At 41.6% G+C, this 25,715-nt stretch overlaps 1 protein-coding gene across 5 annotated transcripts in view; it reads right to left on the bottom strand.

The window, feature by feature from the left end:
• The window catches only part of AGAP1 (ArfGAP with GTPase domain, ankyrin repeat and PH domain 1), a 384,866-nt gene that overhangs the window by 47,403 nt on the left and 311,748 nt on the right, over positions 1 to 25,715 (bottom strand). For 4 of the 5 annotated variants that reach the window (XM_085307476.1, XM_085307474.1, XM_085307475.1 and 1 more), the window contains 2 exons: positions 5,672 to 5,826; positions 3,054 to 3,144 (listed from right to left, as the gene is read on the bottom strand). In XM_085307476.1, the coding sequence (XP_085163602.1) occupies positions 3,054 to 3,144; positions 5,672 to 5,826 (246 nt within the window). Of the gene's footprint in view, positions 1 to 3,053; positions 3,145 to 5,671; positions 5,827 to 14,090; positions 14,169 to 25,715 lie in introns of all 5 variants that reach the window. The other variant, XM_085307477.1, reaches the window with a different exon arrangement.

The following is a 25,715-nucleotide window of genomic DNA, read 5'->3' on the forward strand; positions in this document are numbered from 1 at the left end:
TAAATGAGTGAACCGTGTTTATCCTTTGATCTATCTGTTAAGCATTAACACTGGAAGAGCTAGAGTCCTTTGGAGGTAGAAATTCAGCTGGGTTTGCCTAAGCAATTGGACTTTTAAGTGCCTTCTCCAGACAGAAGTCAGGATTGAGACTCCCATCACTTTCGTGGCCTCTGGGAAAAGGTGACATTAGTTTCCCTTAGGAACACGAAGAAAAAAATCCACTTGGGTAAAAACTTCAGCACCTGAAGACGACTTCGCTTCAGTGTCTCGTATCTATCACTCTGGGATGGGAATATTAAAAAAGGACATGCAAAAAATTTAAGTCTGACCCTGCTACAGGGCCAGAAGGCTCGCAGCACACAAATGCTATTCAATTAACGTGCAACAAAGCAGAAGTTCCCAAGTGAAACAAAGTGCTATAATGAAGTGCTAAAAAGGCAAGGAGTTCTAGAAAGAAGAAGAATGAGACTTCTGAAGTGGAAGATTGATGGCTCCTGAATAGAGCTGAGGGACAGCAACATCTCATATTCCTTTGCTCCCAAACATCTGGCTTTGTGAAGATGCAAAGTATGCAAGCTTTCCACAAGAGCACTGCTGTTTGTGATGCAAAATGCTCCGGGGTAAGGACATTTCCAGGCAGGACAGAAAGGGAAAGAAGGAAACAAAGCAAAGGCTGGCAGAAAAAGCAGCAAACTGAGGTTCACAAGATGTGCATGCTTAGATTTTAAGATACATCACTTCAGAAAGATCTCAAAATTTTCAAAGGAAAACCAGTGGCCTTAAAATTAGGAAGGCCAAATGGCAAGAAGAGACAAAGGTCTAAACCATCTCTGAGAATGCTAACAATTAAGTGCAGCTCTGACTGCAGTTCCAGAGTCACCTCAACTCCCCCCTAAAATAAAACTAAACTAAACTAAAAGAAAACACAGCAAAGTGTTGACTGCTGCCAGAAAGGGCAGTCCYATCCTGCCTTCCCGCAGCAACATGTTCTTGGCACTTCCCTTCTGCTGGCAGGGTGCATGTGTGGCAGCTTGGTCCAATATCCAATCTGGATGAAAAATAATACGGCTGAAAGGAAACCCCCCCCACACACACACCCCAAAAGAAACAACAACAACAACAACAACAAAAACAAAAAAAGAAAACACAAAAAATCCCATTGCTTTCCTGCACAATTGCTTTCTTGATTGAACACCCAGTGTGGCTGCGCAAATGCCAGTGTAGGTACCAAACCRGGGAGAGGAACACAGACTCTGGTGGCAGCATTTACTTTGGCCAGCTTAAATGGATCAGGGATCTATCCCCAGAGCAGAAAGGACACGTATGCCTGTGGGAAGCAGTCTGTACTGAAGGGATCACACTTCTCCACTCTCCTCTGATGATCAGTGAGCATGGTCTAGGAAAATACTACTCCCAGGAGTAAAGACAGACCGGAGCAGGAATCAGCAACACTGTGCACTGKGGGCTGCTCCCACGCACGAGTACTTCAGCTAAGTCATATATACATATAGGATACCTGAAGACCTCAGCTCAGCATTTTTCATGCCTTTTACTTGAATGATTTACAAACTTTGGAGTAAACCTCAACACACTAATAAACAACACTAATAAATATGAGCACTTTGGGCCTGTGTATGTTAAAATACAGGCCAAACCAATAAGTTTGCTCCTGGATTACTAGTCAAGAGAATGTAAAGTCCTTCATCCACTGATGCTGCTATTTTTTCTCTCTGTTGGTGAGAAGTCCCTRTATTTCTATTGAGGATCACCTCTGAGCAGGTCAACAAGCTGTTTTTACAAGATGCAAGTGCTGGTGCTCAAAGGCCAAGTCAGCCAAGGCTCATACCAGCGTGCGCTCAACCACTGGGGACAGAGCAGCTGCCTTGGTTTTTAATTCATCACYTGCAGACAGCCCATAAATACCTGACAGGTTTCAAAAGAAGCAATTGAAATAAATAAATCTGTATGGGAAGACCATTTGGTATAGACTGGAAAAAAATATATTTTAAATGCCTGCCAATGTTACCCCCGTTCCCATCGAACCTTCTGAGGTTGAGGTAGGGAATAATAGCTTTGTTGGTGGGTGACTGAATCAGCTTAAATCGTTAACTATGCAGACAGTGAATTAATCATGCAAAAGCACTTGTATTTCTGAACGAATGTTCACTTTAAAGTTAACTGGGATATTAAAATGGCTTAGATCAGTAGTCAAATTCCTAAACAGTCTTTTTTTTTGAAAAAAAGCCCCACCTACCCAAACAAAAATAAATGAATAATTTTCCATTTCAAGCACACATAAAATCACAAGAAAAGTTCTGACTTTCAAATATCAAAGAAATAAAGATTCCCAAGTTTTCATTCCTTCTGCTTCTGCAACTAATTGCTTTAGAGCAAGCGTACTTCCTTTTTATGGCTTTGTTAGAAACCCCTGGAACTAAAGAGCAACAGAATAATGACCTCAGCTGGGGTTAGTGAGGTGAACAGCAGCTCAAAGTATTCTTGAGAACACTTTCCTGAACATTAAGTAGATGTTTAAAAAATAAAAAGGGGAAAGAAACACAAAAGGGGAAAAAAAATCCCAAATCAGTTTTTGAGCATCTAGATATAATGAGCAATGACTTTGGTTCCTTCTGACAAGTAAGAAAACACAAAATCACACTTTACCTCTTTGAGAATATTGCCAAGGCCCATATGCCCTCTCCACCTCCAAACAGGAGAAAAATGGGAGTAACTGATGTCAAACAGCACACTATTTTTTCCTTTTCTTCACAGAAAAGTTAAGAAATGCTCACATTTAAAGTTGTAAGTGAAACATCATGGGGGAACCCCCCCCCAAAAAAAAAAAGACTAACTGGACATAGCATATATTAAGTACGAATAAACATAAAATATAAGCCTGATTAAGCAGACTCCATAATGAACATATGCAAACCACACAAAGAACGTAATACCAAAAGGACAAAGACTGTGATGGGTGCTCACGCAAGTCTTGGCTGAGGAGAAGGGGTCAACACTAAAAGCCAAGCTCTTGCGTTACCGGCAGCTATACTTACTCTGTGCCTCGCAGTCCACGCAGTGAGAGTTGCCTCTGATGTTCCTTATTGACTGCAGGGCCATGGCCTCATTCTGACTCGTCATTCGGGACTGTGGATATTGAAAGACAGACATATAACTAATAAGAACCCAATGAAAAGGTCTAGACAACACAACTGTCGGCTGCACGAGAAGCAAAAAACAAAGCTCAGACTGGGGTCAAACAAAGGTGTTCAAGGAACCTGAAGACTTCAGTTTGGCTCTCAAGAAAAAGTGCTCCTTTGGCATCTTCAAGAATAGCAATTTCAGGCTTGCCAAACAGATACTCCTATTTCCTCCTATATTTCTGATGGCTCAAGATTTTTCCTAAATCTCTCTTTACTGTGTATAGGAAGATCCAGCATTTTGGAGATACTGGATTGGACTCAAACTACCGGGGAGRCTGCACAGGTGAAAGCCAAGCTTAAAAATGAATCTTGCTACCAAGGAAGGTAGTCACAGTGCATTGTTACTTCTTCAGGTAAATTAGATGCAAATATTATTTGATAAAATCAATTTCTTCTATTGATGCATGTGCTTTTGCTAATGAAGACTAAGGGGTAGTTTGCAAAAGAAACTGAAAGCCTTTTATCATCAAAAGGTCAGACCGAATCAGATGGCTTCCACTTAAATTCTCTCCATGAAGACCTACCAATGACCTTTCCTTGGATCTGGAGAAACTGTCACTAGGTACAAGTAGTTACTGACATCTGAATACACAGCAGAAGAACTAATTGGAGTAGTTTAAGAGYGGTTAGTATGCGTCCTGTTGATAGGTTGAGAGTGCGTATCTCTTCGTTGCTGTACTTAAGTCCTGGCCCTCATTCTGCTTAAGCCAATTTATTGTCCACGACAACTCATAATTTGTCCATAATTTGGTATAGTTAACAATTATCTTCTTCGAAAGCTTGCCAGGTGGTTTAGTTGGGTAGAATTCATAGAATCATAGAAGCAGTAAGGTTGGAAGGGACCTCTGGACTCCACAACCTCATGTACAGGCAGAGGAATTTCTTCACTGAGAGAGTGACAGAGCACTGGAACTGGTTGCCCAGAGAGATTGTGGAGTCTCCTTCTCTGGAGACAGTCAAAACTCGCCTGGCTGCAACCCCGTCTAACATGCTTTAGATGACCCTGCTGAGCAGGGAGGTTGGACTAGATGATCTCCAGAGGACACATACTAACCGCTCTTAAACTACTCCAATTAGTTCTTCTGCTGTGTATCCAGATGTCAGTAATATTTCACAGAAAAAAAAAATCTCTCTAAGCATTGTAGCAGGTTAAGTGTATGACCAAAAAAGCTCCTTATATGAGCATAATCTTGTAAATGGAGTCTTCTTTTTGAATGGACATTTAATATATGCAAAGTCCAGTCTCTTCCATAGGTATTGCATAGTAAATATTACCAGCCACTCTTCATCCTCTGTAATATTAATTTTTTTAATATAGGTATTAGGGTACAAATTTCCTCTGTCATGCTGCCTTAGCAGCATGTTCTAAAGTATATACGCAGTTCTGGGTTCTAAGATATGCATGTTAGAACAYGTAATTCCATGAAAGTCAGGCACAAAAGATTAGCCAGCGATTCTTCCCCATTTCAGAACAATATGTTATTTTTTTCTTTTAAATAAAATGGAAAATAAATTATATTGTGATGATGATAATAGTTACTGGTGTCTGAACTACTCTGGTAAAGAGGTAATGAATGCACGTATTCATTTCAAAAATTTCAAATTCTTCTTCTTAGCAATACAAAATGATTCAAGATATTTYTTAGGTGGATGGTGTTGAGGGATGTACTGCTCTGAACAATTACTCCCCATTTCTCTCCCTCCCTTGCCACTCGACACCTTGCCCTTCCAAAAATGGACAATAGCCAAAGAAGTATCAGATTTTAAACATCTATTTTGATAGGAAAGGAGAACAAGTTATTTCCATCATAATACAAAAGCAGAGCAAAGAAGGAGGCCTATTCCTCTTAGCCCATTTTCCTCTTCCYCCCAAAAAAAGATTCGATGAGCCATTTCTTGATCAGTTTTCTGTTATATTAGTTATATTAAAGAATCAATTCAGTGCAAGTAAAAAAAAGAAAAATTGCACRGAGGTTTTGCAAAACAGTAGACTCGAGGGCAATAGCTTATTTCTGATTTCTTTGAGTCGTATCACAGCGTCATAGGCAGAGTCATGAGGATGAATATTACTGTACATGTATTATTAGGCCCACCAAAATGTTTAGTTAAAACTTTGCCACGTAGGAGCTCAATAATTTTTAACTGGAGGTTTGACTAGTAAATGAGTTGGTTTTTTGGATCTGCCTCTGCTCTCCCCTAAGACAGGGTTTCCTTCAAGGCTCCTCTACAGACTTCCAGCCCAAAATAAACAATTTATTCAACTGCTGTAAAACTAACTTGCAAAACAGGTTGGAGTACCAGTTTTCTTGAGATAGCTGACATATGTATGCAGCTGGTTAATACTTCTCTAACCTTTGCCTAGCTCACGCATATCTCTAGGAGTGCAGGTTTTCAAAATAGGGCTGGTGATTTTGTTTTCGTTTTAGTGACCAAYGTCCCATTACTTATTTTCAGTACTTTGTGTATCGTACCTTGTTCTTACTGCTCTCGCATGACTGTAAACTGGCCAAGATCTGACTCTCTATGGCTTGTACCCATGCATCTCTTTCTTCATACGTAGTAGCYTCAAAGTGCCAAGTCTGGCCAGTGAGAGAGACAATGATAAACTCAAAGTTTTCTTCTTGTTCTGGAGGAAAAAAAATAATAAAAAAAAAGAAGAAGTTTAACCTTGAAGATATCAATAGCTACACCTAAACATGATCTCATCTGATGAGTATTTCTGCAATGTAACTAGCAAATACATGTGTGGACATCTGAGGTTAAATATATCCAAGTATATACAGGGCAACACTGGTATTGCATGATGCATCAGAAAATGCGTCGATCCATTACCTTTTCCTTCCTGTTATTTGACATAGATAATATATTGTTTCGGGTAAACATTTGAAAAATCGAGTGTGAGTGTGAGTGTCTCCATTTCTCTAATCACAAAGTGGCTAACAAACACTATTTAGACTTATGCCTGTGGTGGCAAGACCTACATGCCAGACACAACAAAGTGCCCCAAAACAAGAGATGAATAAACAGCTGACACAACGGTTTGACAATTTACTCTASTTTTACAGTACGTTCAATATATGTTATACGCATGTACGTGCATGGATAGAACATATTAAGACCAGATTTGTCCTTTTTTTTCCCCTACAGCATAATTAGAGTGGGTTATAATASAGGATTAATATCACTTCAATCCCTTCAATTTTCACATTCAACACAAGAGATGAAAAAATGATCCGAGTAGCTAGCAAAAGGGTCAGGGAAATATCCTTAGCGCCACTAGAGCATAAGGACAAGTATTCAGGCAAAAGGACYGCAGTGTACGAAAACAGCAGCAAAACTGAACTAAATGGGCGCACACTTTAACTACACCCGGGACACTAAAGGCAGATGGAAAAAAAAAAAATCAAGGAAACTGAGAAAGTGGAATTAGGAAGGGCAGGCATGAAGCATGAAAGGAAGAGAATAATAGAGCACAAAGTTCTGGTGAACATCAGCCATAATGGGCTTTAGAAAGGCCATTTACATTCACTCGTCTACTAATGACTTATTATACATTCAGAGCCACGAAACTCCTGCATTACCCTGTCATCCATAAGCATGCAAGGATAAGTGACAAATCTAGCCCTTGCTTTAAAGACTGTAGCRCTGCGCACTGGAAGTCATTTGCTCAACTGATGGGGCAACGGGCTTTCTTCRATAAACTCCAGGCTAGAAAGGCCAACGCTTACGCTGGTGTAAATCTCCAGAGTCCCACTGAAGCCTGTGGAGGTCAGCTTGCTAATAGCAGCAGGTAATTAGGCTGTGTTTTAATGAACTTTCAAAAGATAGCAGGAGGTTACCTTGCACCTTGAGCTGAGAATAAACCTGGAGGTGAAGGTTATTTCAAGGTGAATGAGGACATCTCAAGCAGCAGTGTTATTAAAAAAAAACTGTGCAGGTAAATGGGGAAAGAAAAAGAGAAACAGAGCAACTGTACAACTTTAAAACTGCATAGCTACTTTTATGTTACAGCAATATAGTGTTAAAAAAAAAACAGATAGAGTCATTATGCAAAATGCTACTGTTAAGTCACGGGAAAAGTCACAGTTACCAAATGGAGCTTCATGAGTTTAAGAAAGAAATGCAAGAGTGACTAAAAGAGAGCGTTAACAATAAAGGAAACTGCTTTCAGCCCTGTGCGCCGCCCTCTCTAGGAAAATGCAGTTATCTTGACTAAAAGCTGAAGCATCTCCAGAAAGTGTTGTTGAAGGAAGAGGGCCCTAACAAAGAAGAGGGAACACTAGCAAGAGAAACTAAATCCCACTTGTAGCAGTCTCCTGTAGAGTGGCTCCAGTTTAGGAAATTCATCATTCTTAGCCTTTTTAATGGCTAAGTAACATATCTTTGCACTTTTGAAGCCTTGCAAAAGGAGGATTTCCAAATGCCTAGTCGCCAAATCCACCAGCTCAGAAAATCCTTCTATATAAATTGGCTGCAAACGCTTCCTTGTGTCCAAACAAGGTTCCCCTTTATGCGAGCAGGGAAGTTAGAAGTGAGTACACACAGGAATGCAAATTTTTTGGTAAAGCGCATATCAGAAGGAAGAACTTCATAAGCAGGAGCCGTAAATAAAACATAAATGCTAAGCTCAAAGATTTTCACAGCAATGCCGGTGCTCCTGAGACGTATATATTAGTACGGGYGATGGGGCAGGGATGCTACGATATACAGTATAAAAGGCCCTTTCTATTCTCATTGCTTTTTTTATACCTCAGGTCCTTCTCCTGCCTTTCTCTAACCATCCTGCCCTTTGCAGCTCTGCTCCGGATGGCTGTGCRTCTTGGCTGCGCCTCTCTCTACCAGCCCACTGGCTGCATGCCGTACCGCTGGCACGTGAGCCCAAAGCATGGTGCAGAGCTGAAGGAGCCAAGGCAGCATTTGGGGGCTGCCTATTAGGGGGAGGAGAACAAATGCTCCTAAATACACCCCAAGCAAGAAAGGTGCAGCATTAAGGTGACTTGTTGCGGCAGTAGCATCCAAAATCAAGAGACCGCATAACTGGATTCTCCTGCCTTCCATCTGTTAATAAATCACACTCACGAAATCGGTTTCTTTTGGTCAAGAATGGGATACAATTTGGTCATCAGAAATAAATTCTGCAATCCAACCAGTTTTACATGGCATTATTTGGCACTCATGCTTCAAAAGCAAGACTGAGATACCATGCTCATAACAGCACCTCTGCAAGTGTTTTTCGCTCCCTTGCACCAGGAACGTTACATTTATGCTATTCTTCTGGAAGGTCTAATGCACAAGACACACAACTAGCTTGTAAARCCAGAGTGCAATTCAAGAAACACCTTCAGCCGTTCCCAAAGGAAAGGCTCTCTTGTCTAACYTCCTGACCTTTTCTGCCGTGACCAGATGACATCGTGACAAGCTGCCACCTTGCTTGCTCTCCTGAGAAGCTYCCCAATGTTAAGTGCAATAGCTGTAGGCTGGGAAAGACCCTCATCCTTTGGGGTTCAGGGATGGAAAATCCATATCATAGGTTGAAGAGCACGTCCCAAGATGCCCTAACCTCCTGTGGGTTAAAAGAGCTGCAGCATGTTGAACGCCTGGGCTAGAAGGACACTTTAATGCCATCAGTAATCCAGCTGAAAACTTGGTCACTATGGACAACACATTAGGAACATAGCAGCTGGCATTCCTTTTTAGCTGCTGCAACTTTAAATTTCTTCCCTGAAAGCTCAGATGAGAAGCAAATGAACTAGCTGAAGACTTCAGCAATATATTTTCTGCTTAAACATGATGAAAAAATATTTCGCAAGCACAGCTTGCAAACAAAACAGCAGAGCCTACTCCACGTCACCCACCGAGCTGATGCCTCAAAAGACAACACGTGAGGCATGGGCAGCTAAAGCACAAATCCGCAAGCACCGCATACGCAAACAGAAAAACCCAAGCGGCAGGACAAAACTATTCCCCTTTTACTCTCCAGTAAAATTATAGGTTGTGCTGTTTAAACCCCTATGAGCTCAATCACAAAATTTCATTAAACAGGTTTCCATGTTTAACAGTGATTCACAGGAAGGCCCACTATAATAGTATTTTAGCACCATCAACCTGTCGAAATCAACCTGCCCAATTACTCCAGGCTACATTAATAACACCGGATATTACGCTAATTGTGTCCAGTTTCTATGCAGACGAGGTCCCAGGGGGCTAATTTTGCATCCTCAGGGGCAAGCAACTCTGCCATCAAGATGATTTCCCCAGGAATCCCTCCTCATTACACAAGTCCAGGCTGTCAAACTTTTTTTTTCTTTCTTTCTTTCTTTTTTTTTTTTTTTGGTAAAAGGTTAATGGGCCAATCAGTCATCAATTATTTCCTGGAAGCGGAGCAGACAAAGGGTTAAAGTGCCAGCAAACAGCTGCAACTGATTTCCATTTGGAAGTTATTATCACCAGGAGCTGCCTAAAAAATGATGATGTTTGTTTAGCTTTTTTTTTTTTTTTTTTTTAAGCAGGAAGGGGAGAAAAGAGCTGAAATCATGAGGTTATGATGCAATGAGACCCAAAACGAAAAGTGATTTTCTTCCCCTCCCACCGCAGAGGACCAGTGGAAGTGGACATGCAATCCCTCAGTTTCGGGAAAAAGCAGTCCTTCATATATAGTAGCATGTGAATCATCCCCATTTCCAAGGGGCTTCACAGTACCACTGCTTACACTGCATGTATTTTATTCTTCCATCGCTACCTTTCTTAGTATTTCCACTTCCCATGTCTTTTATTCTCAGTATCAAGACCTGCATGAACAGCCACCAACTCCAACAGTGGGCAGCTACTAGCGTAGTTGGAGGTCAACTTAAGACAAGGGCACAAACCGTGGCTGCCCCCAAAGCTTGCATTTAAACAGAAAAACTATTGCACAGGTGTACGACGAAGGCATGCTAGGATTATGCACTTTCTCATAGGCACACGCGAATATTTGGATAGAACTGCAAATAAAACCGCATCGCCTGACTCCCGAGGTGGTGGCTTATAACCGGCRGCTTTTGCGCGGTGCCAAGGCTGTGCAGTTGCTGTCAGCTGTGCTGCCCCGTGGCGTGTTTTCCAGAGACCGCGAGCCAAGCGCGGAACCAAAAGCTGCGGTGAAGTATTTCAGACGGCCACCGAGCCATCTCCAAGAGTTGAGGTTATAGCTGGAAACCTATTCAAGCATGCCTGAAGTAACACTGAGACCTATTTAAGCTCCCTCTTCAGCACGCCCTTCATCCCTCCAAACTCGCTTCCGCTCAAGCACCCTTCCTTAATAACCCTTAATCTTTTCAAAAGGATGATGATGAAAAGCTGCCGAGGTGCCCTAGCAATAAACAGTAGATGTTTACAGTCTGCAATTTGTTTACAACAAAGATGCACGTTATTCATGGACTAGATAATGTTAACTATCATTGCCTTTTGCCACTTGGTGTAAATTATCCCTGTAACTTGGAAGATGAGTATGTTTATTAGCCGCCTCAATTAAGGAAATATTTGTGCCATGTCCCACTGGGCATGGCTATGCTAATACTTCTCTCCCCTTTCCAAACCCAGTGTCTAAATCTAATTAGTTTTGAAAATCAACCCTATCAGGACAATATAGCTCTGGTATCAGTTGCCCACAGCTCTCGATAAAGGTTGCGTTCCACTGGAAGTTTTTTTTTCCGTAGCGCTGTTTTATACTACTACCCAGGAATGACAAACGCAAGGCTGGGTCCCAGCTCGGGGGACTCGGCTCCCTCTGCCACACGTACTTGCTGTTTCATTTGGATGCCAAGACAGCGATGGTTGGAAGAAGCCCACAAAGTCATTTTTGAATTCAGCTCGTAAGTCTAGATGTGCATTAGATGTTTCCTGACACCACTTYTTCTAAAAACCTTGAACATGTTTCAAGCCTGCAGTTTGCTATTAAAATTCCTGGTGTTTCAAAGCCGAAGAGCTTCCTTAACGGAGAGGTATTGCGAGACGCAGTCTCTAGATGATAAGGGCTAGTYGATGGGGCAGCACATACCTTTGGCGTGCTGCTCAGCCGCCCCTCTGTCTGCTCTTACGCTGCAACCTTTCGGCATAGGCGTAGCACCAGGACAGCAAAGGCACGGCTACCTTTTAAATGAAAGGTAGTCCTGGAGGCCATCAACATGCAGAAGAAAAATTCTCCAGGAGAGCTTTGCAGCTCTTCTGTCATACACGTAACCACAAAGAACAGGGAAAAATGAGGATTTAAGACCTTTATGAATGTTTAACTGCAGGATCCAGAGCAGTCACTTAGTTTCAGACAGAGGCTTCTCCAGGGCATGCTGCAAGTTGTGTTGAAACAAGAAGAATAATGCTGTATTTAACCACCCTGCTATGACAGCAGGTACAGGCACCTCCATGAAAGTGAACTGCGCGGAGCCTGTTTTAAATGCAACAAGCTGGTTATTGCACACGTTCCCCTAGAGAACGAAAGGATTGCTCACACCCCAGTTGCCTGCAAGCAGCAGGTGGGACTTTTTCATTTGCTGAGACAGAGAGGAACCAGAACCGAAGAGGACTCGCCACTTGGCACAGTGTACAGGCTGCAAGCAGCGGCACAAGTGAGGAGATTCCCCAAAGGGAAGCCCCAGCAGAAATCCCCCCGTGCCAAGTATCTTGCAGAAAACAGTTGCTGCAGTTGCTATATTTCTGTCCTGCAGAAAGGTATAAATGCAATTGAGCAAGCATGTGCTAAAGACTGAAGCAGATTTGTTATTCTGGACTGTCATTTCCTATCACCATTCCCCTTTTTGAAGGCATAATTATCTAAACATGTGGCTTTTACTGCTTGCACTGCTCATTAACTCTACATTTGCCAATCTCGCGATTCCAGCTATAACACAAAGGCTTAATGTCCAGGCTCAAGGATGCAAAATTAAGGAGGACATTGGACCTTTAGTAGGGCTAATACTCCCAAGACAGACAATTTTGTCCTATTTCGGTACAGAATTTCAGACTGGTGACATTTCTTGAAACTCCTCAACCATGGCTTTTGGGGACAAGTTCACATACGAAGCAAGGTCCCTTCACTCTGCTTGCCTTTGATACTTAGTTTGATCAGTTTGGCGAAAGGCTCTGCAATCTACGCATATCCTAAAAATAGGATCTTGACTGTTATTTTATTTTTTTAAGGCAATCATTTATACTTGATTCACTGTTAAAATTTTAACTGACAAGGAGATACAAAACCGCTAGCTTCTCAATAAGTAAATCCGTAATGGTCACACCCATGCATATGATGGGAGGAAAAAAATTCTGGTGAGGAGATTCAAACMATCAAACGCAGACAGAATTGAAAATCATTAAAAAGTAGCTAGCTAGTTTTGTTTCAAAAGGAAAAAAATAGCAAACTCATTCCAATAATCATCTTTTCTCTCATTTCATATTTTGCACGCAGTGCTTGAAGAGGTAAGAGAAAGATCAGAACAGAATTTTGCTACCTTTGCTCTAAAAGGTAACAATTTTACATTTACGACGAGAATTAAAACAAAATCATAATTAAAAAAGCTTCCTTAACAAGCTGCAGGAAAATTGCACTTTTGTTTCCCTGACACACTTTATTTGGCAGTGAGAGCAAGGCATCCGACAGCAGCACAGCAGTAATTGTGCAAAAAAGGACGGTGATATAAATCACCAAAGGTTAATGATCAGGATGTGAACATAGGGACTTGTTTACAGAAATAGCATGCAATTTAAAATTTACAGGAGATTTAATGCCACTGCTTGGCAATCACTAAAATCAACAGCCCAGAAAACAGTGACATTAAGAAAAATATTACAGTTATAATCATTCCAAAATAAGTCAATTAGTGTTAGGGCATGCGCTTGTGATTACTTGACCCATTTGGTTCGCACTTAAGTGAAAAAAAAAATCCTTCCCCCCCTCCCCACATTATACTGAGATTACTGAGTTGTGACCTATTTTGCATTCCATATTTCGCACTCTCTCCCCTCTTCTTACACGCCGGCAGAGAGGATGGCGGAGGCTTTTTCTCCTTGCCTGGCTTCCAAACAATTCCCACCTTTGACATTCATAATAACGGGGGGCGGAGGGAAGAAAAAAAAGAAAAGGAAAAAAAAAAGAAGCAAGTTTATAATTGTGTTGTTCAAATGAAGGTGGAAGAAGGGGAAAAAAGAAAATTCAATCTGCTATTATACAAAAGCCATGACGGCTGTCTTCGGTGGGAAAAAAAGCAATGTAAGTCAATTTGTGAACTTTGGCACCAGGTGACCTTTAGAAATACAACAATATACAGAATTTACAAGCAAGAGTAACACATGCAAATGACCCGGCACTGTCTCGCCTTTGGATTAGAGCTGCAAAGAGCATTATGGAGAACGCTTTCACAAAACAAATTAAGACTGTTACTTAAATGTCACGGCACACACTATTGTATTTGGCTACAGATCATTACACCTGGTGCTAACACTTTTAAAAACTGTAATAACTTGGGAAATATTACATTGAGTGCCCACATGTATAAAGGGAAAATAAAAAAACATATATATATATATATAAAAAAATAAATAAATAAAAGAGGAAAATGGGTTCCTGAAGTAATTTAAACATCGCTACTCCGCGACTAGAGGGAAAGGTCAAAATTTAAGTAAGCTGAAAGGAACATGAATGGCAAAATAAAATGCACAAACCAAAAAAAAAAAAAAAAAGACGAAAAGACCACGGGAATGACTCTGCAAACACGAGACGAAAGCACGCATGCTTTGGGCAAATTTGGATTTTCATTCCTGCATCTGGAAAGGGAGAGCCGCAACAAGGACAAGTTTTGGGGTAAAGCAGGTTACAAGAAGGGGGTAGAGGGGAGGCAGTTCAGCTAAAACGTGTTGTTTTGTTACCTTCGGTGTTGGTGCTGCTGCTGCTGTATATATTTCGCAGGCTACCAACACGGTTTAGTTTCCACGCTTTGCGTTTGGCTGCATCCAGACAGCAGAAGGGGAAGAGAGAGAGGGGGGAAAAAAAAGAAGAGAGAAGAGAATAAAAATAAAGAAAAAGAAGAGTAAAAAAATGAAAAGGGGGGGGGAGAAAGAAAGAAAAAAAAGAAATGTCAAAATAGCATGAGAAGTAAAATACAAGCACAAGCCAGTTATACTGGAAGAGCTACACACACAAAATGCACACAGCACCTCTCAAATCCACAGGCAACATGGACGATATTTAAGTCTCCAAAACATGATGAGCTTGGACAAGATTAAAGGAAAAAAAAAAGAAAAAGCACAAAGTTTTTGCATATAGGACACACAATTAGGCTCAAAACGATTCTTGTAAAATGCTGTTTAATTAACAACAAAAGCCAAACAGATCAGCCGTAGCCTTTCCTCTAAAAGACAGTATTTACCCACTGGATGCCTGGGGTTACGATGACTTTAGAAGTTCAGATGATGATGCAATGGGCTTAAATTATCAACCATTGGTAGCATTGAGCTTTGCGGCGCTACTTAACTATTTCGAAGGGTGTCGAGGAGACCATGCAAATTATGGTATTTTTGAAAATCTACGTGCTTTGCCTCAAAAGTGCACTCACAGCATGAGAAGCACATTCAGCCAACTAGTTCTGTCTAGTTTATCGTCCCATCCACGGAGGCAACTGCGCATATGCCAAGACTCACCTCTCTGCAGGCTTTATACCCGCTGCGACATCCTACCTACGCACCCAAGAAGGATGCAGTGYTGCCCAACGGTGCATAAATATTTTGTGAAATGGAGGGTTTTTTTAAGATCTTATTTCTATATAGGGCAGTTAAAATTGAGRTGGTAATAATGACTCGTTTCTAATACATGTTTTAAAACTGAGGAGTGGCCTGCTCTGATTGAGTGCAGAGCCTGTTGGGAAGAAACTCAGGATAAGCCCAGGGTAAAGCAGTTTTCTCCCACAGCATAGGGGCCTCTCATCCTTTGGGATGACGTGAACATGATGTGACATAGCAGACATGGTGATAAAAATATTATTTCAAATTTTCTTTCTAAATATATGATGGAACCCCTCTACATCTGAAAACTCAGATCAAACAGCTGTTTCCACTGGAAAGGGACAGTGAGGTGAAGTCATTTAGACGCGTAACAGAAAGCTCTGTTTTCAGCTTAAGGTTTAAGCCTGGAAAAACCACTTGTTTGCTACCCGTGGGTACCGGCCAAGAAACAGCATGGACGTTGTGGTTCCAGTGGGTGACGTGCTCCTCCACCAAATCTGGTTTTAGCCCTGAACTCCTCTCTTGCCCCAGCCGCAGAAAGTTGCCTATTGAACATCATCCTCATAGACATGGGGAAAGGCCTTCAAACAACATGGACAGCAACACCACTCTAAGAGAGCTATTAAACTGCAGCTGAAGAGAAATACCTAAGCAGGCTACAGTGTTAAGCTAAATATTGTTTTAATAAAGTGTTCTGCAACCTCTAATGCTTTATACTTGATGGAAAAATGGAGACCTAATGATCTGAGCAATGGCTTTCCTTCAGAATGCATCTTACTGAAACAAAAATAGGTAACATTACCTAAGTTAGGTCCGTCTAAAAATTAATGCCCATCAAAATTAAACAAGTCTTCACTGCAGGCGTCCTCCAATATGCAAAACCTTCAGGCTTAAGAAATGTTTAGCAAGTCCCAGCAGGTAGCAGCAACTAGGGAGGCTCAATTTCCCAGCAGAAAACTTGCTTTTCCTGACAAAAATTTACATATAAATAGGCAAAATTGAGGTTTGGCACCCCTCAGAAAAGGGAGAGTCTCTCCAGTATATAAAGACCCTTTCCCAGTCYGCTTGCATTTTTCATACTTTAATCGAGTATGGACGTATAAGCGGGAAGGGAACTTGCCGCCTGGTTTTCTATTAACCTATTGATGAAAGAATCCATCCTAATGYGTTCAGTGTCATGCCTTTTTCTTTTTTCCAAACAAATGGACTTTTTCGCAGTGATGCCGAGGTCCCCATTCATCCTAGCATGTCTCTGAGCATCGGTTAGGCTCCAGCCTGCTTCCTTGCGGTGCTCTGCCGTCTTGGAGAATACAGTGTTATCATCGTCGCTGGGCTTCAGACGGTGCCCAGCGCAGCCTCCCACAGGGTGATGGATGGCTAGGGCCCTGCTTAGCCATCCTACCCTGACTGCCTTCAAAATTATATACCGACTATAAATTTTTGTTACCTACAAACCAAGCCTTAACAGGCACTGGAGGTCATTACGTGCCTGATTTGTCATTGACTTATATCCCAGAATATTCAGCCTATCTAGTCTGGGTTCACTTGCTGGTTCACAAGCTAGTTTAACACGAGCTCTAGYTGCTAATGTATACATAAAAAAAAGTGAAAGGTTTCCAATCAAAAGCTCTAAGAAATACTTATTTTACTCTTTTAACAGGACCATCCTGTCCAGAATGCTGGCACGGAGGAGAAGCCCCACTGCTGATTGCACCCAAGCTCATWAACTCCTAAATTTTCGATTGCCAGGATTAACCTCCTACCTTCACTGGGCAAATTAACATGTGCTTTCTAAGCCTCAGTCCGGGACAAGCACAGTAAACCATTCCCTGCCACCCAGTGATAGGGAGGTAGGCTCTTCCCAGTCCTCCAAACCGATGCCGTAATCACTAGGCATGACTCTCTGAGGCCAAGATGTGGTTTTTAAGATGAAGCCTCATGATGACTGCTGGAGTGCTTTCAGCTGCTTTCAGCTGTCTCACCTGTGATCTGGTGCATTGCTCATGGGGCACATGCCCCCTTGGATATCTAGTTCAAATGTATCATTTCAGGTCCAGGAATCTACCAGCTTGATTTGTTAGGAGGAAAGAACAATGAGCTTCTACATAGCTGTGCCAAGTGCTACAAAGGCCCATTTATTTATTTTTTATAGCAGGAACCACCGCTCAGGTAGAACAGAGGTCACAGCAGCTGTCAAGTTATGCCACAAAAATATTTAACAGCTACTTGAAAATCTCCCTACACTGCAGAGAAACCACACCCCATCTAAACGCGTGCATCGGCTCAGCCCTACAAAGTCCCACGCAAGCCCGGTGAGACAATTTTCACCCTGGTAATGACGTAGAAATGAAAAAACCTGTTTCCTCCTTGCACCGAAYTTCAACTGCAGCACTTAGTCATGCTACTACACTTCTGCAGATAAAGCAGTTCCTGCGTTTGCTGGATGGACGTGCAGTTGCTTGTTTAATCAAACCGCTTGCATTTCTTTCTCTAATGTTCAGAATCTCATCGTCACCTTTTTACGGTGAGTGAATAGCGTGCAAAGCCGCGTCGTGGTAAAACTCTCTGTGTTTCCTCAGGGCGACGCACCAGTGGTTGCTGCATACAGAAAGGATGGCTGCACAAGCCTGTTCCCCCACCGTCAACCAGAAGGCGATTATTGTGGGGATAACCACGCTCTCCTTGACTTTTCTCCTTCACCCCTTTTACTTACCATTTTCTCCAAGATGATTTTGCCATTCTTTTCTAGCTGTTTAACACCAGCTTTGTGTTCAGAGCATATTTGAAATGCAGGAGGCTTTGACTTAGGAGGCACTGTGCAATGTCACTATCTAAATATTTTTTAAAAAGTATGGCTCAGGTGAAACTTGTAAGACAAAACTCTTGCCGTTGTTCATTTATTTCTCAGCGAGGACTATTTGCAGCTGGAGAGCGAATAAAGATTTCCCAGGCATTGTCCATGACCTCCAGAGATCACAGCTTGCAGAAGCCGTGGCCAGGACAAAGACTTCTTCATCTTGCAGGGCRTTGAGCTTGCGCTGTAGCCTGCACTGAACTCAGACCCAGGAGATCAACAATTCTAGGCTCAATACTTGCTCGAGCCACTTAGAAAAACGCCCCTTTTCCTGCTTTCTTTGCTTGCATGCTCCCTGTGCAGTCACTTGGAAAGTGGGCACTGCCCTGCAAAGCAGTACGTGGACACTCTCAACGCACTGCACTTCACATTTTTTAGATAGTAGTGCTTTCTATAAAATAGGGTTACCATATCAGCCATCTGTTGTTTCAGCAAGGGTTGTGTTAATCATGACAGCTGAYGAGTTCTGTTCGGCCCTGCAAATAATGTTATATAAAAGTCATTTCAAACTGTTTGCACGTAATCTTCATTCTAGCCTTGAAAATACCATGCCGATTCACCAGCCACGCAATCCTGCTGAACCCAGCACTGCCATTACAGAGAAGCAGTAAGGCGAACTTCTCATCCATAGCGCCCTACAAGCRTGACTCAATCCTATCATGTCTGATGGTTCTTGAAATGGGACATTTTCTGTTTCCAAGACTCATAAATGCTTCCCCCTCCCCCCGCTACTGCATCTGCTGATAGTACTCGACAGACTCCCTTCTGCAGCAGAGTGCCTGAGATGCACCCAGCTCATGTGACACGGGCACCGTAAAACAAGTTGCCCTCTCTGAGACTCTAAGACCATCGAGCAACGGTGAGTAATCACAGACAAACTGCAGGCAATGAGTTTTGCAGCCAAGCAATCCTCTGGGGCATCTACATCCCTAAAAAGTGCTAATGGGGCAGACCTGCAGGAGCTGGTCTTGATTCCATAAACTCTTTCTTTCCAGAAAACAGATTATGAGCTCTTCTAGAGTTTAAGGAACTTTTTTTTTTGTTTTGTTTTGTTTTCGTTTTTGTTCCAAACAAACTTCTCCTTCTTGCTTTTATTTTTAAATAGAAAACTCTCACCAAGTTGTCCTTGTGCTTCACTGGCTGCATGAAGATCACACAGCTTCCAGATCTCCAACTCAGGCCTCAAAAACTATAAAGATGTGGAGATGGCAGAAGCATTTACTACTATTCCTGCACTTTTTCTGGGTTTTCTATGAAGTCCTTGCTTAAATCGAACATGATTTGAACCCTTGTGGCTTGACACAAAGAAATGCTACAGACTGACAGTTGCAAATGGAGAGAGGGCACCTGCAGCTACAACACGTGAAGGCCAGCAGTCATGAAGCTCTTGCCATGGATCTGCAGGTACTGAATGGCCTCAYTGGGTTTGACTAGACACAATCCTGCTTTATTTGGTATTTTGTTGTCTTCAGTTTTCCGGTTTGTCAGATGCACCTGCACACTCTGAAGTGGGTGCTGTACAGGCTATTTAATAGCTGGCCAGGTCCTCCAACATCCAAATGCTATCTCACATACGCTCTGAAATTTGGATCCAAATAGAAGACACTGAAAACCAGTGGGAGCTGACAGCTCGGAGGCCACTGTCCCTTACAGCAAGCCCCAGGGACAAAGCAGTGGCAGCAGTTTGCTGTTTCAGCTCACAGTCCTGGAGGGTATCAAGCTGCTTTTGGAAACATGGGCAACCTTACCATTGTTGATTTGCTCTTGAATACTTCACTCTGAGCCAATCTATGCTTGGTTAACACGTGTGCTACATTTATTTAATACCTGTGAGGTCCTCAAAGGATGCTTAAGGCACTAGTCACCTAAACATCATTATCAACCTCCTTCAACTTACTCAAATATGCTCATTTATACTTTGGATAAGCAGAAGTGTGCTTTTATGCTTAGGAGAGCCTTGACATCTACAGTTGCGTTCTAAAAAAGCTCTTTCTGTGCCGCCGTCCTGAGAAGCTACAGCTGAGTTAATGTCACCTCGGGTCTCCATGTGGCATGGTTCTTCGTTGATCAGATAAATGGTCCTCAGACAGCTGATTAAAAAAAATGACGTAGCCGTTAGGTGGTGCGGCCAAGCCTCACCAGCCATGTTGGACGTTCAAGCATGCATGAATTACCTCCCCGGAGTGTGCTGCACGGCGCTGATTAAATGAGGCACGCCACAGCCCTCAGCATCAATTATCAGAAATAATAGGATCTTTCCCCCTTCGCCGGCGGAAGGGGGCTGGGGACAGCGGCGGCGTGCCACTGGCGCCACCGAGCTGCTCCTCACCCCCCGTGCTGCCCATGCATGGAAAGATGGCTCGTTATTCAGCTTTACTGCAGAACAATTAAAGCCCAAGAAGATGCTGGAGAATCGCCCTCTCCTATCGCATAGGCCAGGTGAACTTTTTGCTTATCATATCTAATGTCCATCTATAAAAACAAAGGTAAGAAGCAAACTTGAGTTTGGAGGGTATTCAGGGATGAACTCCAATGTGATCTCCATAAAATTGCCACCAAGTTGGAGGATGGACTCTATGTTTCCGCACTCCTCCTGCTCTTTTGTGATTCTTCTTGCACCAGGGAGCTCTGGAACAGCAGATCAGGGATTCTTCTTCCGTGTTGGTCAATAGAGCAGCAATTTGCATTTCTAGGTCTGACAAACACTAAACTCAACTAAAAAGCAGATCCTTTTTAGAAAAATACAGTGTGCAAAGAACTAATAAGCATACAGTACTTTGCTGCAACTCCTAACAAACGTTCAGAAGTGCATATAGCAGATCCACTAAACCATATTTCCAAAACCCTTTAAACATTCGAATGAGATTCTAAAATTTTCAAATATTTCTGCTTAGTTGATTGGTGTTAATAGGATATACATCTCAACAGACAACAAAAATAGAGCTAATACAAAAAGACACAACCATCAAAGGGTCTTCAACAAGCTAAGAAACTGAAGTTGGACAATAACGGCCTTTCATACATCTAACAGTTCCTTTCTGGACACCTGAACACTGGGAAAAAGAGAAGCTGTTGGGTATCAAGCTCCTTAGAAGGTCTGGATCTATGTATATATATTTAATACTTCAAACAGGGTAACTTGGATAAAAGAAATTAGCAGAAAAGTCAAGCTACAGTTATAAAAGTTACCTAACCAAAAGTAAATATTTATGCCTGAAGTTTAAAAAAACCAAACAAACAAACAAAAAAACCAACCAAACAAAAAAAGAACACCTCCCAAAATCCTGCCCCCAAACGAAAACCCTATCTAATGCTGTATTTTTAAACCACAGGACACTCCAAAAATAACACTTCCTTGTCCACTAAAGCTTAATTACATTTGGCTTAGCTTCAGCTTTGACCATTTCAAACTAAGAAAAAGAATAAAACCAAGTTCACGCTTTTACCCACGATGGTGAAAAATGTTACTCTAATAAAAAACATATAAAATGGTTTTTAATTCCTTTTTCAATAAGGAAACTTTTGCAGAAGGTAAAGGACTAGCTAAACTATTCAGTGCATTTCCAATATGCTATAAACATAAAGATTCAAAGTGACAAAAATAAATGCTAATTGGAAACATTTTTCTCAGTTTTTCATCATCTGAAGCAGAAAATTATGGGTCTTTTACACATACACACAAAAATCCTTTTCAACCACCTAGAAAAATTATCTTTTAATAAAAGCTTCAAATTATACTATCATATTTCAAAGGCAACGAACAGTTAAAGCAGCTAATCAAAGGTATAATTATTTAATGACTACTACTCATGCTATCTAACAGGGCCATAATTGCTTGGCTGTGATCACTAGACCACCAGCTTCAATACTGGAAAACAAGTACTTGGCTTGTAGCATTTGATCGACCAATTTCTAAGGTTAGTTTCTCCAATTGGGTCTGCTTCACAAGGCTGGCTGAGTTATTATGGAATCAGAAAACCAGTTTGTCATACTGCCCCCATTTTTTTTTCCCCTTTGTGCACAGTTGCACTAGGACGTATTGCACAGGGGAGTATAAAAAAGCTTACACCATGCAAAAATATTTTCCAGAACAAAATTTCAAAAAACAATTAGTTTTATTCAATGCCATATAACATTTTTCTGTAAACCCCATCTGAACTCATTCTAGTAACTGAACTGTAAAAAAAAAAAAAAAGAAAAAAGAAAAAACCCAAATGCCTCTATTAAAAGAATTTAAAATCTTAATGGTATTTCAATATTTCATATTTATTGCCCATACTACTTCTACTCTGAGTTTGTGGAACAGGGCACAAGCAGACCTTTGGACTCCTTCGGACACTGCTCCATCACTTCTATCATGTCTTGTATAATTGGAAATACGAGAAAAATGTAGCATTACTTGCATATTATTAGAGTTACCCAGAAGCTACACATATGTACTGTATGTATTGCTTTATCTTTGGTTAAGTAACAAAGTGCTTATGGAATAGCTACTTGAGTCATGATATTTTAATGTCAAACGCTAAATATAAACTACTACTATCATGCTAGTTTTGCAGTAGTAATTTTTTTTCTGTTACCTAATTAGATTTAAGATACTATATTGAGACCTCTAGAATTTTGAAGATATTTGAATTCCTATCCTATTACCTAGTCAGTATCTTGATTTTAAGATCAATCTCGTTCTTGCAATTAGCATAGTCACAGCTAAGGTAACACCCACGACACACGGGGCCCCACTGTCAAACCCGGACGTGGATGGAAACCACCCTTTTCAGTTCTAACCCCATCATAGCCAACACAAYGCCAAGGGCAAAAACGGTACCGCGCAACGCCGTGTGAGTCCCCTCCTTGCACCACCCTGCGTGTCTGGAAGGACACTTGTGACGACAAGCCAGGTTAAGCCACCACACATGCCAACTGCAATGACTTCTTGAGTGTCAACCCTTACCAGCGACACTGGCGTTAAGGAACGTAAAAGGTACTGCCATTAAGAACGAGCTATGGTATTTCGGAGAGGTGCTGGAGCAAACATCACCATGTGGTTGAAGAGGACCTGGAGCACATGAGCAGCACCTTGCCCATGGATGAGAGGACCACGGGAGAAGTGAGCGGCGGCCATGCGCTGCTCTCTATCAACCTCCCTTATTTCTGCTGTTCAGACCCTGCACTGGCTCAGCGAGAAGAGAAAAGCCTCACTTGCTTACCCCACTGAGAACCACTACTTTTACGGCATGATGGATTTATTCGCGTTTCGGACCATCAGTTTCATCTATGGATAGGGAGCCGACAATCTTGCCCGTTATAGGCTGATAAACAGGGAGCATTTAAATCCATTACGCAAAGATGCATCGTTCTTCAGCCTTTTCCCTCCTTGCACAAAACGCAGCCACATTTTGTTGCTAGTGCAAGCAATTACTGTCATGAAAACAGTTTCAAAACAACAGAAAGAGCTGTTTCTCCTCAAAAGGAGTTATAGTCTCTCTGCTTGCTTTGGAAGTAATTCGCAGTGCCAGATTCCTGCAATTTCTAAGTGCGCAGCCATTGCTTCTTTTGTGAAATTTCTTTTCCAATGTATATTAGGTGTCACGGTGGAAATACTGTAAGCTAAAAATAAAATATACTACAATAAAGTAATAACATTGGGCTGAATTAAAGCCAAAGAGAGCACACTTGTTTTCTCATATGGCACAGAAATCATAAACTGTTCAAAGACAAAAAACATTTTTGCATAAAGYGGGTCAGGAAAGTACTCTGCACTACTCAATGTGCTTCAGAGCAACTTTGGCCACAGTGCCCTACCAGAAATAAGCCAAAGCTAATTGCACTTAGTGGGTGACATCAGTATCTATGTAATCCTTACAGTTCTCATTTCTTTGAGGTTTTTTGCGGATACAGATGATGCAGAATTAGGTTTTTCTCAAGACCTGYCATGACGCTCATTTTAGATTTATTTTGTTCTACATTTAATAAACATGATTTTAAAATGGCAAGGGAGACTTCTCACTATCCTCACTGTTATCAAAGGAGGCATATAAGTTGATACAAATAAAGATAGATTAAGCATTTGGCATTAGAGTCATTTTGTTAGTTCCATCTTTTACTTATCCTAAAATTTAAAACAATTACAAAACTGAAGGGAAGTCAGAATTTCCTTTCCTGCCCTGACTCTCACATTTTCCTCACATGTTTAATCCATACTATCTGCACCACTACGAAATGCAAGCTCATCCTATGCAAATAAAAATATGACTACAAAATACAGCTGCATAAAACTTAGAAGAAATTTTCTTCTAACGAAGCAATTGTTGTATTAGATCCTAAAGATTATTACACATATAACCAAGCTGTAAAGCATTATTGGTAAGGTAACTTGGCTAGAGGATCTAAATCTTGCTCAACACAAGCAAGTTCAAGTTGTGCAAAGGAACTTGTGCTAGACCATCTTAGAAGAGGATATCCATGTGGCATCTTAGAAACRGATTTATTTGAAGTGTTTCCATCCTTTGCAAAATCCACTACATGATCGAGGCTTATTAGCAGTTTGCCCTRCAGCACGGTACGCAGCGACAGGCATGTCTGGCTGGGCAGAGGAGGAGCGTGCATGCACAAAACCATTCTGTTTGCTCCTGGTAGAGAATCACATCCATATGTGACCGGATGCAACAATACTTTCCACTGAAGCTACATTTAATTCTTCCTTAATTTTCATCATTTGTGAAAATAAACACCAGACGATCTCCCAGTATTAGGTGTTTAATAGTTCAAGCCCGTTAGTCCACTTGTGGTGCAACTTTCCATGCTAGCATCGGGGCTCCTCCGTAGAGGCATTCTAGCTGGAGAGATTTATTGTGTCAAGGCCTTTTCTTACAAACTACTAAGCCATCTGCAATGACTATCTCTCTATAAAACTGAACGCATGTGGAAAAACAGGAAGGTCACCATCTCTGCTTTTGCCTGAGCTTCTACAACTGCCTGTGCCGATGCAGTAGGAAGACGCCTTTCAGTTCCTTCGCCTTAACCTGCCATGGGCTCCGGGCCCTACCTCACAAGGAGGACAACCTGAGGCACAGATAAATTTGTTAGGACTAATCCCAGCAGAAGTTCCTATCTTGGATCACACTCCCACCAGCTGCATTTAGCTAAGTCAGTAATAAATGTAATAAATTGTATTTTAGGACTCCCCAGCGCCTGCAAAATTTAGTAGGCTAGTTCCTAGCATAAAGTGGGCAATGGGACAAGGACCTCAGGACCTTTCACATTAAACATTAGCCAACCTAACTTTCAAAACTCATTACTCAACCAATAGCCATTACAACAACTTACAATGGAGCCTGAAGGTGTCTCTCATTTGGGTGACTGGTCTTAAAATAGGTCTCTTACTGGGGATCAGGTAAGTCAAGACTCTTCTGCTGTAAAATTACCTTTGAGAATAGAAAAATTCTCTCCAACATTTTGTCTCTTCTCCAYGGATTGCATCCTCCTCTGGATTTTTGAAACCACATGTGGCAAGCTGCTCCTCAGAATACAGCCAGGGAAAAATGCAAAAATCTTAAATTGAAGCTGCCCTGGGTGCGGTATTATCCACTATCTGCCCAGATATTAAATACTGCTTTGAGCAAATCCAACAAGATCAGGGGTTAACTTCTGACTCTATGCAGCTGGTTCTTAAATGAATGTTATCATTTTAATAATTTGACATGTTTCAAAAGCTGCAGTTGCAGAAAATCCCTGGGGAGATGCCGTGATTAGCTTCAGAATGGAGAAGCTGGAACCCAGGGGTGGGAGGGGGGATGCAATTTTKTATCTGCATATTTTAAATACTGCAGATTTGTGGACAGGACATACACAAACACCTCATGACCGTGYGATAAAGAAAAATAAATAAATAAATAAATAAAGAGCTCAACAAATCAAGA

The sequence above is a fragment of the Rhea americana genome, unplaced genomic scaffold (assembly GCF_003343005.1).
Source record: "Rhea americana isolate MKP2758 unplaced genomic scaffold, rheAme1 scaffold_259, whole genome shotgun sequence".
NCBI lineage: Eukaryota > Metazoa > Chordata > Aves > Rheiformes > Rheidae > Rhea > Rhea americana.